The following is a 16,452-nucleotide window of genomic DNA, read 5'->3' on the forward strand; positions in this document are numbered from 1 at the left end:
TCCCAAGCCCAGGCTCTTTCCACTAAGCCACACTGCTTCTCTACAAACACTCTAGACTGTAAGAAGGTTGTGGGCAGGGAAAACATCTACCAACTCTGTTGGATTGTACTCTCCCAAGCACTTAGTAATAATGTAAGTAATAATAATGTAGGTATTTGTTAAGCGTTTACTATGTGCAGAGCACTCTTCTAAGCACTGGGGGAGATACAGGGTAATCAGTTGTCCCACGTGAGGCTCACAGTTAATCCCCATTTTACAGATGAGGCAACTGAGGCACAGAGAAGTGACTTGCCCACAGTCACTCAGCTGACAAGTGGCAGAGCTGGGATTCGAACCTATGACCTCTGACTCCCAAGCCCGGGCTCTTTCCACTGAGCCACGCTGTGCTCGCCACACAGCAAGCTCTCAGTAAAAACCACGGATTGACGGAAGGGTACAGATTTTCACTCCCTTACCTTCTCATTCTCGAGGTCTATCATCTTTTGAGTCAACGCTGCTTCTGTTCCCTCAATCTGCTTTAACCACTAAGACAGGCAGGTGATAAGAGAAAGAAAGGAAGATAAAAATAGCCAACACTTAGAAGACCTTCGCTCAAAGCTGAGTTCTTTCGCCTAAGGCAAAACCGACCAGGAGAGCAATCCGTTCGAGGAGCAGAATCTTCCCCCATGAGTCAAAGACCTGGGACACCAAACTCAGAGTGATCTGATCACATTTGTCCACACGGTGAATCGCTGAGTAGAACAGTTAGACATGTTTGTTTAAAGTGGGTCATGAGTGAAAGGACGAGAGACATTAGAAAAGCATTAGAAGCAAAAGAAAAGACGCAGCCTAGGGAAACTTGGGAAAACCATTTTGTAAGACACGCTTTAATGACCCTTGCTCCCAAGTACCAGATCGCCTGAAGGATGGAATGAACTGCTCTTGAAAAGGATCAGTAGGAAAAATAGAAAAGGAAAAAAAAAAATCCTTGAGAAAGCCTGAGGGCTAAAATGTTGGCTCAAAAATCTGCTCTCTTTAGCCATGAAATTGGTACCCAGGTGGAAGGAATTTTGTTTTTCAATAAATTCTTGTGCGAGCATTTCAGGAGAGTTGAGCCCAATTAAAGGAGTTGTTGCGGAGGGGAGGGGTCAGAGTTGAGCCCAATTAAAGGAGTTGTTGTGGAGGGGAGGGGTCAGAGGGAAAGGGATAGGCCAGTCTCCTTGCTACTCCCATTTTATTGCAGAGAAACACTTATAAATCTGGTTTGGGATGAAATAATTTGTTTTCTGCAGATGGAAAGTGGACTCTTCTCTCCACCTACAGGAAAAAATCAGGTCCAGTCTTGACCCAACCCAATATTTTGGAAAACCCAGGGCAGCTTTAATGACTTATTAAAATATAATTTAGCCCCATGGAGGTCAAAATAATAATAATAATCATAATTACGGTATTTGCTAAGCACTTACTATGTTCCAGGCACTGTAATAACGATGCATTTGTTAAGCGCTTACTATGTGCAAAGCACTGTTCTAAGCGCTGGGGAGGATACAAGGTGATGAGGTTGTCCCACGGGGGACTCACAGTCTTAATGCCCATTTTACAGATGAGGTAACTGAGGTACAGAGAAGTTGTGACTTGCCCAAAGTCACACAGCTGACCAGCGGAGCCGGGATTTGAACCCATGACCTCTGGGTCCCAAGCCCATGCTCTTTCCACTGAGCCTCACTGCTCCTCCACTAAGTACTGGGGTGAATACAAGCAAATCGGGGTGGACACAGTCCCTGTGCCACGTGGGGCTCACAGCATCAATCTCCATTTTACAGAGGAGGTAACTGAGGCCCAGAGAAGTGAAGTGACTTGCCCAAGTTCACACAATAGACACGTGGCAGAGTCAGGATTAGAACCCATGCCCTTTTGACTCCCAGGCCCATTCTCTACCCACTATGCCATGTTTTTCATTATTGAGTAGAGGTTTTTTTTTTAAATTTCAAATTATATCTGTCTCTTTCTGGTTCCCATCCCCAAATTGACCCTATTCTATCCTTAAAGATCCAGAGTCAACTCTTACTCTTGATTTGGGATAGTAATAATAATGATGATGGTATTTATTAAGCTGTTACTATGTGCCGAGCACTGTTCTAAGCACTGGGGTAATCAGGTTGTCCCACGGAGGGTGCTCACAGTTTTAATCCTCATTTTACAGATGAGGAAACTGAAGCGCAGAGAAGTTAAGCGGCTTGCCACACGGGAGACAAGTGGCCGAGCCAGGTTTAGAACCCATGTCCTCTGACTCCCAAGCCTGTGTTCTTCAGTGCTCTGCACACAGTAAGCACTCAATAAATAGAGTTGAATGAATGAACGGATATTACTAGTGGCCTCACATTTAATTTGAAGCTAATTTGAAGCATGAAGCTGAGTTTTCTCACATTTTAAAAACATCTAATCCCAATATTGCCACTGTCCTGCTGTGTGAGCTTTGGCAAGTCCCTCACCTTCCCTTTGCCTTGCAGCGTGGTTCAGTGGGAAGAGCCCGGGCTTGGGTTTCAGAGGTCATGGGTTCGAATCCCAACTCTGCCACTTGTCAGCTGTGTGACTGTGGGCAAGTCACTTAACTTTTCTGTGCCTCAGTTCCCTCATCTGTAAAATGGGGATGAAGACCGTGAGCCTGACGTTGGACAACCTGATCACCCTGTATCTACCCCAGAGCTTAGAACAGTGCCCTGCACATAGTAAGCGCTTAACAAATACCAACATTCTAATTATTATTATTAACTCATCTATAAAATCTCCTTCTCCTTTAGACTGTGAGACCCAGTGGGCCAGGGATTAGGTTCAACCTGATTATCCTAGATCAGTTCCAGAGCACGACATTTACTCAGTGCTTAAGACATCCCACCTTTTTCCTGACACGATAATAAGAATAAAAATAATGGCCCCTTTCCAGTACCTCAGCTCTGCATCAGGAGTTCAAATGCCATTCAAAATGTTGGACCATCCAGTCTGATGGCATAGATGTGGTCTGGGAGTCAGAAAGACCTGGGTGTGAATCCTGACTCCGCACTGCTGTGTGACCTTTGGTAAGTCATTTCACAGTCTCTCAGTTACCTCATTTGTAAAATGGGGATTAACCTCGTGGAGAGAACATGAGCTTGGGAGTCAGCTGTCTCATCTGTAAAGTGGGGATTGAGATTATCAGACCCTTTTGGGACAGGGAATGTATCTGATTTGCTTGTATCCACGACATTAGTACAGTGCCTGGCACATAGCACTTTATTACCACAATTATTATTAAAATCACAAGCCCTATAAGGGACAGGGTCAGTTTCCATCGTGATCATCTTGACTCTCCCAAGGTGTTGAGTACAGTGCCTGGTGCACAGTAAGTGCTTAACAAATACCATTAAAAAAAACCTAAACTTGTATCAATATTTTATTAAGCGGAGGTAGTGTTTCCCAGGAAAACTAATTTCTTTTTCATCTTCAGATCCCAGAAACGTTGGTCAACCATTTATATTTTGCATAATAGCCCAGAAAAATAACACCCCACCCCTCCTAATTCTCTTCATAGAAGATTTGAAGAGGTTATTTCCATAACTAGGTAGCAACTGAGTCAATAATTGTTGTAGCTCACCTGGTAGGAATCCCAGGTAATGGACTTCCACATTCATAAAAAAAAAACAAAACACAAAATTGAAAGAGTTGTGATTCAGTATCTTCTTAGAGTAGGCTTCAGCAGAAATTTAAAACCTGCTTCTAGATTCAGTTTAGGATTCAGTAATATGAATCCTCTATGTACTAAACACAAAAGAAAGCACGATATTTTATTACTGTGAGTTGGCATGTTCAAGGGAAATCATAAAAAAGACAGAGTTTTCAGGGGCAGTTCATCTATTTGATTAAGCAGTCGAAGTGAATATTAACACTAAAATGAGATGATTCACTAAAAATTTTGCATCTTGATGCAATACAAAAGAGCGAGCTATCTCTGTGGGATAATTAAAAAAAAAACAAGCTGAAAAAATATAATCTGTACCCTACAAGAGGTCCGCCATCCTATTTCCAGGTGGCTGAAATGGGAAAATGTATCTGTGCATTTTAAAATGTCCATTACTCTCTCGACCATAATGACACACTATTTTCTCACAGGTCTGCTTGACAGATTTCAGGCAGTTAACTAGAAGGCGATTTCCCATTTTAATATCCCGTAAACTTAGAAAGTAAGGATACGGCCATGCGATGAGTACTTCAAAACACTAAAAAAAAAACCCATCTGAAACAACAGCATGCATGTGCACAGAGTAAGCGATGCTTCATCAATGAAATTTGATGTACGGTTTCTTGTATGGTACTGTGAAATCCGGATGCAAAAGTGGACAGAGGAAAAATTGCGGGTTCTACCTTTTCGCAGAGGGAAAGCACCGTTCCTGCTTGGATGATTGCAACCTGCTCCTCATTTCTCAAATTCTAAAACACAAAAATGTGTAATGACATTTTACACTGGATTCCAAAACCTCATTCTCACACATTTCCCTTTAAGCACTCTGAATAGGGTCTCCCTCAACCACATCATGAAACTTTTCACTAAGCCTTCACTAAAAAGAATCTTCATGTTCTAGTGGAAAGAACATGGGCCTAGGAGTCAGGAGACGTGGGTTCTAATCCTGATTCTACCGCCTGTGTGCTGGGTGATCTAGGGGAAGTTCTCTCTCCCTCCTTATTAGACTGTGATCTTCATGCGCCTGATCTGACTGTACTGTTCACACCCCAGCAATTAGTACAGTGCTTTGAAAAAGGAAGCACTTAATGAATATCATAATTATTATTACCATTAACAGTAAAGGGAAGCAGTGTGGCCTACAAGAAAGAGCATAGGCCTGGAAGTCAGAGGCCTGGGTTCTACTCCCAACTCTGCCACTTGTCTGCTGACTGACCCTGGGCAAGTCACTTAACTTCTCTGCCTCAGTTACCTCATCTATCAAATGGAAATGAAATCCTCCTCCTTCTGACATAAACTGGGAGTCCTATGTGGGACAGGGACTGACTGCAACCTGATTATCTTGTATCTGCCCCAGCACTTGGTACAGTGCCTAAAAAGTATAAAAATTTTTCAAATAGAAATTCCTGATTTAACACTTGCTATATTTCAGTGGACATTCACCCTGCCTTATACAGAATTATAATTTACTAAACGAGAAAACAAACTAGTTAATCATTTGAAAATAAAAAAAGTTCACATCTGAATGGATGTGTCATTCTGAGAAACTCAGTCACGGGGGGTGTTTTCAGAAATATTCTCTACAACTCTTTCAACTCCCTGTTTGTCTTTTGACTTCAAAGCATGAAGAGATGATATGGCTTAGGACATTCACACATTTTTAAGGGTGATTAGAACCAAAAAGTACCAAGGTAGCCAGACTCTGACATCGCCTGTTGTCATCCATACCATTTCAGAAGATTAAAGGAGGAAAGACATACACGAAATACCCCATTTAAAATAGGAATGCACAACCAAACACAGATTGCCATAGTTACCCCATTATCTCCGAGGATATCTAATTTCTTCATAAGTTCAGAAATATTCACATCCTAAAAAAGATTTTTAACATTGATATTTGGTGAAAATGTTTTGGAACATCCCCAACATGCCACTCCCCACCCACCCACCCCCACACACTGAGCATTTTTTAAATCTAGCTATTTTCTCTCAAGCGAAATAAAAAGCCACCTAGCAGAATATGGCCTTACTCAAGAAGAGGTCCTTTCATGGCTTTTGCTTGGGAAAAAATTGGCAAGTTTGTTATTCCTTCCCTTTTAAACGTCCTTTTCGACACACACAGGGTTTTGAATGGGCACAGACTTGTGAATCCGGTGACCTGAGTTCTAATCACAGCTCTGCCAATTGTCTGCAAGTGTGGCATTGGGCAAGTCACATCACTGCTCAGAGCCTCAGTTTCCTCACCTATACAAGGGGAATTCAATGCCTGTTCTCTTTTCCCTTTAGACTGTGAGCCTCATGTGGGACAGTTACCATTTCTAACCTGACTGTATTACATTTACTCCAGCGCTTAGTACAGAGCTTAGCACAAGGTAAGTGCTTAAGGAATACCACAATTGTTATTTTACTGTTGATGTGCAGACAAATGAACATTTAAGGTGGGGATGAGAAATGGCAACCCGAATCAGGGCCAAAGTTGCCTTGAAATGAAACGTAGACCCTGTCAGCCATCTTGACAGGATTAAAAAGAAGATACTATGGCCTACTATTTTTGAATGGCTTCTCCAGCCTCTGAAAAACAACACTGATCTTAAATGAAAAGTCAACTCCAAAATCTCTACATGAATCCTCATCCCTATATTTATTGCCGAGGTACAACATAAACATGGATCATAAAACCAGCCAATATAAGATGTCCTGCTGATATTTTCCTTTTGACTCTGCACCACTTTTAGTAGTATCATCAAGGTCAGTGCTAAGTAGGGTTTCTTTGGAGGCCAAAAGAACATTAACATGAGAACATAGAGCAATTTATTATCTTCTCTTCCTGGGAAGACAAATGTTTTAAGTTATTCTAACACAGTGAAATGCAACGCGTAACATTACGCATCCCTAAAGTTACGTTGGGTATTGTTGACTATCTGCCTCCGGAAAGTGGACCTAATCCATCTCCAAAACGATACTAGGCTAATTGTAAATACAATGGTAAGTAAATACTTTGCTTTTCAAATAATTTGGAACCTCTTCAGTGAGAGAACACAGTCTTTGCCACAGGTGAATATTCTGGGGAGAAAAAGAGTAATCCTGGAGGATTGCACTCTACATAATGAGGAGAGTAGGTCTTCATTTCATCTTCTCCCCTTTCCTTCTCTTGGATTCGCATCTTTTATTTACCGATCTCTCAACCCCACAGCATTTATGTACATATCCATAATTTTTTTTATATCAACATCTGTCTTACAATGACTGTAAGCTCAATATGGGCAGGGACTGTGTCTATCAACTCTGTTATATTGTACTGTCCCATGCACCTAGTACAGTGCTCAATAAATATAGTTGATTGAATGTTAATAATTATTATTATTAGAATGCTTGGACATTTTTGTCTAGTCTTAAGTCTTCAAGTTCCTTTTCAAAATGAGGAAAAGTGATCATGTGTAGTGCTTTATCCCCAGTTAATTCTCTTAAATGATTTGCTCTTTCCATTCGAGGACTTGAAGTTACTTTGTCATCAAACCAACAAAACCCCAAATACCTTTATGCCTTCCTGGTGACAGAATAGTTGTAGAGCACTTCCGTTGTTTTCCGGGAAGCTGGTTATTTGAAGATTAAATGCTGGCGACCTTCGTTCTCTTTCCTGGGAAAGATTTTGTTTAAAAAAACATTTTATTTGATTATTGAACACCGCTCATTGTCCATGCTATTCAGAGCAAAATTTGTGAGTTTTTAAATCAACATAATCCCGTTCACCAAATATTATGGTGGCTGTCGTACTCTCCACCGGATTCTATGTAGTTCTAAAAACTCTCAAATTTTCCTATTTAAATAGGAGACAGCATAGCCTAGTAGAAAAGGCACGAGTGTCAAGAGTCCTAGATTTTGAACGCAGCTCTGCTCCTGGCCTGCCACGGGACCTGGATGGAATCTTCTTATGCCTCTCTTCTGTCATATGTAAATAATCATAATGATGGTATTAAGCACACTACACTCCAACCACTGTACTAAGCGCTGATGTAGAGACAAGATAATCAAATCTAACACAGTCCCATTCAGGGTTCACAGAATAAGAAGTAGGGAGAACAAGTTTTCATTCTCATTTTACAGACGAGGGCATATAGTAGACACTTTATAAAAAGAACCACCACCAAATGACAGGAAGAAAGCCTGAGATCTGCCCTCTTTAATGCCCAAGTCACTCTTGGAGTGTGTGTGGGAAGTACATTTAGCATTACAAATACGGTGAAGCCACATATACCATGATTTGACTATCAGAAATGCAGCAAAATTTCAAACCTCTCAAGTTAGGACTTTGAGGTTTTCTCATTGCTTGGCATGATCAAAACACATGATTTCTGGCACAAGAATGAGTCCTTTTGCATTTCACTGGTAGTGAATGGTAGTAAAAAAAAAAAAAAAAACAAAAAAAAACTGGGCCCCAGATCCACTGCATGCTGTAAGTACATTTTAATGTCATTTCTACAGAGAGAAAAGAATAGGGCAGAGAGGTCAACTCAACCAAATAAGAATAAAAAAGTAAAAAAAGTACCTGAAAATAATGAGTTTGAAGCCCCTGACTAGGGAAAAATCTTAAATTGCTAAAAGTATTGCTCATTGTTCACACAGGGAAAGCCCTGTTGAAATTACTGTGTGCAGAGCACTGTTCTAAGCACTTGGGAGAGTACAGTAGAACAATTAATAGACTCAAGAGGCCTTCTCAGATTGCTTGGAACTCCCTTCTCCTATCTGACTGACCACCACTCTCCCAATATTCCCAGCTCCACTAAAATCCCATCTCCACCAGAAAGCCTTCCTCAACTAACTTCTCACCCAGTTCCCCCCATCCTATTTCCCTCCCTAGACTGGAAGCCCCCTGTGGGCAGGGAATGTGTCTGTTTATTGTTCTGCTGGACTCTCCCAAGTGCTCAGAACAGTGTTCTGCACACAATAAGCGCTCAGTGGCCAGTGGTGACGGTGGTGGGGGATGCATGCATTTATCATTTTCCCCATTCTAGACCGTGAGCTCGTTGTTGGGTAGGGATTGTCTCTCTCTGTTGCCAAATTGTACTTTCCAAGCGCTTAGTACAGTGCTCTGCACACAGTTAGCACTCAATAAATATAACTGAATGAAAGAATAAATGATTGACTGACTCCCTATATGCACATATCCTTATACTTGGTGTCTTCCCTTACCTGTAATTCATTTTTATGTCTGTCTCTCTCTCTTCATGTTAATCTCCTTGAGGTCAGGGCACCTAACAGCTGCATTTGAACCATCCCAAGTATCAGGTCCACTGCTCTGCACATGGTAAGTGCTTAAGAAATACCATTGATTATTACTTAATTCAGCACTTCTTCACCCCCAATCACAAATATAATCATAATTCGAATCTCCCATTTCCTTCTTCCTCCTATCTGTAATTTGAGTCTTGGTCTTCCCCACTATCCCAAGTGCTTAGTACAACGTTTGGCATACAGGAGATGCTTAATAAATACATTTGCTGTTGGATTACTGCTGTGATTCTTCAGTGTATGAAGAATAATGCGAGTGGCAGTTTTAAAATAGGAAATTTCTTCCATTGACACAAATGGAACTCAGACTCTCTCAAGTGTTTAAGTACAGTGCTCTGCTCACAGTAGCACTCAATTCACACCGTTGCTCCATCAAACCAATTCAATCTGCTCACCTAAGGGGAGAGTGACTCTTTGCACCCTTTACCCTCAAGGGCAAAATGAACTTGCACAGAAAGAAGCTAAAAAATGTTCCATCTCTCCTAAGGAGAACATATTTGAAATATAGCCTATGGAAAGAACCATGAAAAGAGAAGTAACAGGAGTTTGATGAAGTTAACTCTAATTTTAATTTTTTTTTCATTTGGACTCATATCCAAAGCACTGAGGAGGTTGAAGACAAAAGAGTTCATTCTATGGCTTTTTTTTACAAGAGTACAAAACTCCCCACTGTAAAAGTACATTTAAAAAAAGTCAACATTATTAGAAATAGAACGAGCATTGAATATTACCACCTCTTCATTCAATTATATACTGCAAAAAAACTATCCAATCACATTTTACTAACGTGGTACTAATTTCAAGCTAATTTAATATGTGAACATTTTGTTCTCAATACCTGTTCTCCCTATTACTTGGATGTGAGCAGGGACTGTGTCCTACTTGATTATTTCTACCCCAGCGCTCAGCACAAAATTAGCTTAAAACCGCAATTATTATTATTAGAACATGCTAGGCTGCGCTGCATCATGAAAATGTACAGGATGTTTAAATATGGTAAAATACATTTTTTTTATTAAAGTTAAGGTTTGAAAGGAGAAGCTGAAAGCTCAGGAAAAAAAATGATGAGAAGGTGCTAATTTACACAGTGACTAAATAAATGCAAAGGCTTGGGATGGAAAAGCAAGAGAAAATCAAAAGACATGGAGTAGGACAAGTCTCGATGAAACATTCTGAAATATAAATGTGATAGAAATGCCAACGATACTATCGAACACTGGGAGAAAATCATAGCACAATGGGCTTAAGAGAGTGTGGCGATGCATCATACAGTAACACACCTACGGTAATATCTCATTATGAACCAATAAGAAGGCCATTTATTTCACTGAATCAAACACCATATTTTTCCAGTGTTACTGGGAAGTTGTTATAGAAACATTATTCCCGAACTTCAAAAAAAAAAAAAAAGGACACACATTCCACCTTCCACGTCATTTTGCTGGTTTATTATTTGGGTTCCAACATAGCTCACTGTGACTGAATTTCTAATTCCAAAGTGATCTCATCTACAAACCTCTTGAATTCATCAGAGAAGACTTTAGGTAAGTGAAATCATTTTAAAGAGATACTGTTAGTCCTTTTAAAACTGCTTTACTTACCTCATATTAATGTTGGCAATTAGAAAATTGGCTTTAGTTTAAAGAGAAAACAGATAGGTGCTGGATGGGTCAAGACCTTAGACCTCAAAATGTCTTAGTCATTGCATGCAAGATCATTTAAAAAGGTGTGTTATTAATTGAAACGGTGTTATCCAAGTCTGTAGTATGCATACCAGGTGATTATTCATGCAGGAAAAGAGTAGTTATGGAAATGAAACACAAATAAAAAAGGCAAAATATTGCAAAAACAAATCATTTTATTCAGTGCAAAACAAGCTATATGCAATATATATTAACTATTTTACATCTTCATAAAATTGTGTGAGCATTCTCTCCAAAACATATTAAGGCAGTGAAATTATTCCAAACATACAGATTTAAAAAAAAAAAGTTCTACGTGTTTGCCCTATACACATGCTTCAGACAACCGTGAATTTTACAGGAATTTGAGTTTGGGTTCAAACAGAATTTCTGCTCCGTTTGAGAGTTTGCAACAGATAGAATCTCTTACTTCAAGTTCTAGTACTCTGAATTCTAACAGCTCATTCTGGTCTTTTGCATCCTGCATTTCATTCTTCAGTTGATTCTCTTCCACCTCCATTTTGTATATCTAGATAATAAGGCACATTAGTAGCAATGAACAGTACATCCAGTTAAACACACCGATTTCCTTCTCTCTAGAGGGAATATTAAATCCTCAACTAAGCAGTCTCCTATTGAAACCACAGCAAGGGTTTATTAACGCTTGGTCAACTTCTGTCGGGAAGATCTTTAGGCAATAAAGCAGGAAGCTGTGGGGGCTTAGGGGAAAGAGCTCAGGCTTGGGAATCGGAGGACCCGGGCCCTCATCTCGGTTCCATCATTTGCCTGCTGTGTGACCATGGGCGAGTCACTTCTCTGTGCCTCAGTTTCCTCTTCTGTAAAATAGGGATTCACCACTGGTTTTCTCTCCCACTGATCTTATAAGCCCCATGTGGGACGGGGACTGTGTCCAAACCCGCTTAACTTGTATCTCCCTCAGTGCTTTTAATACAGTGTTTGGCATAACAAATACTATTATTATTATTATTATTATTGTTAACTAATTGTGTCAAGGGCACAAGCACCAGTAGTTTCATGGCTTAGATGAAAACCATGACCCATTCTTCAGAAGGAGGATGTATCACTCTTCTTTCTCAAGAAGAGTTGGGAAAAAAGTCAAATTCCAAAGAGGTTTGTATAATTTGTGCAATCGCACAGAGTGAGAATGGGGGAGTGGGTGATTCTGGAAAGCAATTTTTCTTTAAATCACCATTTCGGCGACACAGTCCGAGCCCTTAGTACAGTGTTCTGCACACAGCAAGCGCTCCAAAAATACAACTGATTGATTGATAATTCCAAATCAACCAGTCTCCAAGTCTTGGTGCAAATCCAATAAAGGCTTACTAAACTAACATCGAGGACTCTCTCCCAATTATCATTTACATTTAGATCAGCGCTCAACAGGAAGTGGAATTTGGGGGACTTTTTATGGTATTTGGTAAGCACTTACTTTGTATCAAACACTGTTCTAAGCACTGGTGTCAGTACAAGCTAATTAGGTTGGACGCAGTCCCCGTCCTACAATGGGCTCACATTCTCAGAATGAGGCACAACAGGTATTTGCTCCCCATTTTACAGCTGAGGAAACTGAGGCATAGAGCAGATACGTGGCTTGCCCCAGGTCATACAGGCAGCAATTGGCAGAGCTGGGATTTGAACCCAGCTCTTCCAACTCTCAGGTCTGTGCTGTTTCCCCTAGGGCACTTTGCTTCACACTTGAGATGGGTATATAAGGGGGGGGGCGGAGGGTGTTTCTGAGCAATGTCAGGCTCTCTCAGAGAGGCGGCTCATGGAAGATGGGCAGAATTGGGACTGACCATGGGACCGGAAGCTACTTTGGAGAGTGATGGGGGTCTGACCTGATTCCCACTGACGCCTCCCTACCTCCCATTCTCCCCACCTTCAAAGGCTTATTAAGGTCACATCTCCACCTTCAGGCCTTCCCAGATTAAACTCTCTGTTCCCCTACTCCCTCTCCCTTCTGCATCATCTACGCGCTTGGATCCTTTACCCTTTGACCATTTGGGATTCACCCCACCCACAGCCTTACAGAACTTGCGTGTATTTCTTTAAATTATGTATTATAAATTGCTTATTTTTGTTAATGCCCGTCTTTCCCTATAGACCAAAAGCTCGTTTTGGGCAAGGAACATGTCTACTTACTCTGTACTGTACCAAGCACTTAGTACAGTGCTCTGCACACAACAGGTGCACAATAAATACCACTGATCGATTGTAACTCTCCCAAGGCTTAATACAGTGCTCCGCACACAGTAAGCACTCAACATATACAACTGATGGAAAATTTGACATCCCACCCACCTCCTCCTCCTCCTCCCATCACACACACACACACACAGAACCCCAAACCCCCCACGAGGGAACTTTCAAGACCACTGTCCTTCCAAATGCCTGTTCACACAGGTACTGAACTCACTCTAATGTTTTGCTTGATCACTGAAAACTTTTTTGAGGTCTTCTGATTGAATGAGGCCTGGGTTATTTGTCACATACCTTTTCTAACAAATCTTGGTTTGTTCTGATAAGCAGCTGCTTTTCCTCTATCCATTTTGAATCCTGCAGGGAGAGATTGAATAAATACTTTAGCAAAGAAATTGCTCAGACAAGTCATTCTTAAAAGTCATTCATTCATTCAATAGTATTTAGTGAGCACTTACTATGTGCAGAGCACTGTACTAATCGCTTGGAATGTACAAATCGGCAACAGATAGAGACAGTCCCTGCCCTCTGACGGGCTTACAGTCTAATCGGGGGAGACAGACAAAAACAATAGCAATAAATAGAATCGAGGGGATGAACATCTCATTAAAACAATAGCAATAAATAGAATCAAGGTGACGTACATCTCATTAACAAAATAAATAGGGTAATGAAAATATATACAATTGAGCGAACGAGCACAGTGCTGAGGAGAGGGGAAGGGAGAGGGGGAGGAGCAGAGGAAAAAGGGGGGAAAAGAGGGCTTAGCAGAGAGGAGGAGGGCGGGGTAGAGGGGGAGCAGAGGCAGCAGAGGGAAAAGGGGGAGCTCAGTGTGGGAAGGCCTCTTGGAAGAGGTGAGCTCTAAGTAAGGTTTTGATGAGGGAAAGAGAATGTGTTTGGCGGAGGTGAGGAGGGAGGGCGTTCCGGGACAGCGGGAGGATGTGACCTAGGGGTCGACGGCGGGATAGGCGAGAAAATCAATGTGACCTAGTGGAAAGAGCTTGGGCCTGGGAGTCAGAAGACCTGGTTTCTAATCATAGCGCTGTCACTTGCTTGCTGCGTGGCCCTGGGCAAATCACTTAATTTCTCTGGGACTCTTACTATTTGTCAAATAGGAATTCAATACCCGTTCTCCCTCCTATTTACACGTGATCTCTGTAAGGGACAGGGACTGAATCCACTCTGAACATATTTCATCTACCCCAATGTTTACTACAGAACTTTGCACCCAGTAAACACATAAATACCACACTTAAAATCCTACAACATTCAGAGCTCCAATACATCACACATAAAGGCTTATGACATGGTGGAACGAGCCCGGGCCTGGGAGTCAGAAGGTCATGGGTTCTAATCCCGGCTCCACCGCTTGTCTGCTTTGTGACCTTGGGTAAGTCACTTCACTGGGCCTCAGTTCCCTCATCTGTAAAATGGGGATTGAGACTGTGAGCTCCACATGGGATAGGGACTGCGTCCAACACGATTTACTTGTATCCACCCCTGCGCTCGGTACAGTTCCTGGCACGTAGTAAGGGCTCAAACGAACACCATAATTATTATTATAACTAACCTCCTCTTCTCCCACTTCTCTCTCTTACCTGTCGCTCTTACTTGCTCCTTCATTTCTCCTCCCTCCCAGCCCCAGAGCACATATGTACACATCTGTAATTTATATATTTATCTATTTACTCATTTGTTTGTAACAATGTCTGTCTCCCCATCTAGACTGTGAGCTAGTTGTGGGCAGGAATGTTTCTGCTTGTTGTTATAATGTACTCTCCCAAGCATCTAGTACCATGCTCTGCATACAGTAAATACTCAATAAACGCAACTGAATGAATAAATTCCTAAAGTAATTTTTTCCTCTAGTCTTCCTGGAACTTTTAGTCTACAGCAGAAGGGTTTATGTCTTTTTGGCATTAATTTTGAATATCCCTGATGATGATTTGGGATCCCTAATGATTAGGGAAGCAGCGTGGCTTTGTGGAAAGAGCATGGGCTCAGGAGTCAGAGGACATGGTTTCTAATTCCGGCTCTGCCACTTGTCAGCTGTGTGACCTTGAGCAAGTCACTTTGCTTCTCTGGGCCTTGGCTACCTAATCTGTAAAATGGGGATTAAAAGTGTGAGCCCCATGTGGGGCAATCTGACTACCCTGTATCTACCCCAGTGCTTAGAACAGTGCTTGGCACATAGTAAGTGCTTAACAAATACCAACATTATTATTATCTCCTCCTGCTAGACTATAAACTCCTTGAGGGTTGAGATACGTCTACTAGCTCCACTGTACTCTCCTAAGTACTTAGTACAATGTTCTTCCCAGAAGGACTGGTAAATACTCTCGATTGACTATGCTCAAGATTGATTCATCAATAACTTGAGGTCCCACCTGCCCATTTCAGAAGAAGCATGCCTAGTGGATAGAGTATGGGCCCAGGAGTCAGATGGACCTGACTGTAATCCCTACTCTGCCACTTGCCCGCTGTGTGATCTTGGGCAAGTCACCTAACTTCTCTGGGCCTCAGTTGTACAATGGGGATTAAGACCATGTGGCCCATGTGGGACAGGGACTATGTCTAACCTGATGATTAGGTTACTCCAGTGGTTGCCTATCAACCTCCGCTCCAAACAAAAACTCCTCACTCTAGGCTTCGAGGCTCTCCGTCACCTTGCCCCTTCCTACCTCTCCTCCCTTCTCTCTTTCTACCGCCCACCCCGCACGCTCCGCTCCTCCGCCGCCCACCTCCTCACCATCCCTCGGTCTCGCCCATCCCGCCGTCGACCCCCGGGTCACGTCCTCCCGCGGTCCCGGAACGCCCTCCCTCCTCACCTCCGCCAAACTGATTCTCTTTCCCTCTTCAAAACCCTACTTAAAACTCACCTCCTCCAAGAGGCCTTCCCACACTGAGCTCCTCTTCTCCCTCTACTCCCTCTGCCACCCCCTCCTTTACCTCTCCACAGCTAAAGCCTCTTTTTCCCCCTTTCCCTCTGCTCCTCCACCTCTCCCTTCCCATCCCCACAGCACTGTACTCGTCCGCTCAACTGTATATATTTTCGTTACCCTATTTATTTTGTTAATGACTTGTACATCGCCTCGATTCTATTTAGTCGCCATTGTTTTTACGAGATGCTCTTCCCCTCGACTCTATTTATCGCCATCGTTCTCGTCTGTCCGTCTCCCCCGATCAGACCGTAAGCCCGTCAAACGGCAGGGACCGTCTCTATCTGTTGCCGACTTGTTCATCCCAAGCGCTTAGTACAGTGCTCTGCACATAGTAAGCGCTTAATAAATACTATTGAATGAATGAATGAATGATTTTGTATCTACCCCAGTGATTAGAATAGTGCTCGACACAAAGTAAGTGCTTAATACCATTATTATCATTATTATTATCATTATTATTATTAGGCTACGTGGTATAGCTTTACAGCCCAGGGTAAAATCAGAAATCCCATCAGAAATAGTATAATAATAATAATAATAAATTATGGCATCTGTTAAGCGCTTACTATGTGCCAGGCACTGAACTAAGCGCTAGGGTTGATACAAGCAAATAGGGTTGGAACAG

At 42.0% G+C, this 16,452-nt stretch overlaps 1 protein-coding gene across 3 annotated transcripts in view; it reads right to left on the reverse strand.

Moving 5' to 3' along the window:
* Positions 1–16,452, reverse strand: part of JAKMIP1 (janus kinase and microtubule interacting protein 1) — a 216,175-nt gene that overhangs the window by 27,626 nt on the left and 172,097 nt on the right. For all 3 annotated transcript variants that reach the window (XM_039911942.1, XM_039911943.1, XM_029063608.1), the window contains 6 exons: positions 13,180–13,242; positions 11,096–11,194; positions 7,230–7,331; positions 5,512–5,565; positions 4,378–4,443; positions 456–524 (listed from right to left, as the gene is read on the reverse strand). In XM_039911942.1, coding sequence (XP_039767876.1) covers positions 456–524; positions 4,378–4,443; positions 5,512–5,565; positions 7,230–7,331; positions 11,096–11,194; positions 13,180–13,242 — 453 coding nt within the window. The remainder of the gene's footprint in view (positions 1–455; positions 525–4,377; positions 4,444–5,511; positions 5,566–7,229; positions 7,332–11,095; positions 11,195–13,179; positions 13,243–16,452) is intronic.

This window comes from Ornithorhynchus anatinus, chromosome 4 (genome assembly GCF_004115215.2).
Source record: "Ornithorhynchus anatinus isolate Pmale09 chromosome 4, mOrnAna1.pri.v4, whole genome shotgun sequence".
NCBI classification, from domain to species: Eukaryota; Metazoa; Chordata; class Mammalia; order Monotremata; family Ornithorhynchidae; genus Ornithorhynchus; species Ornithorhynchus anatinus.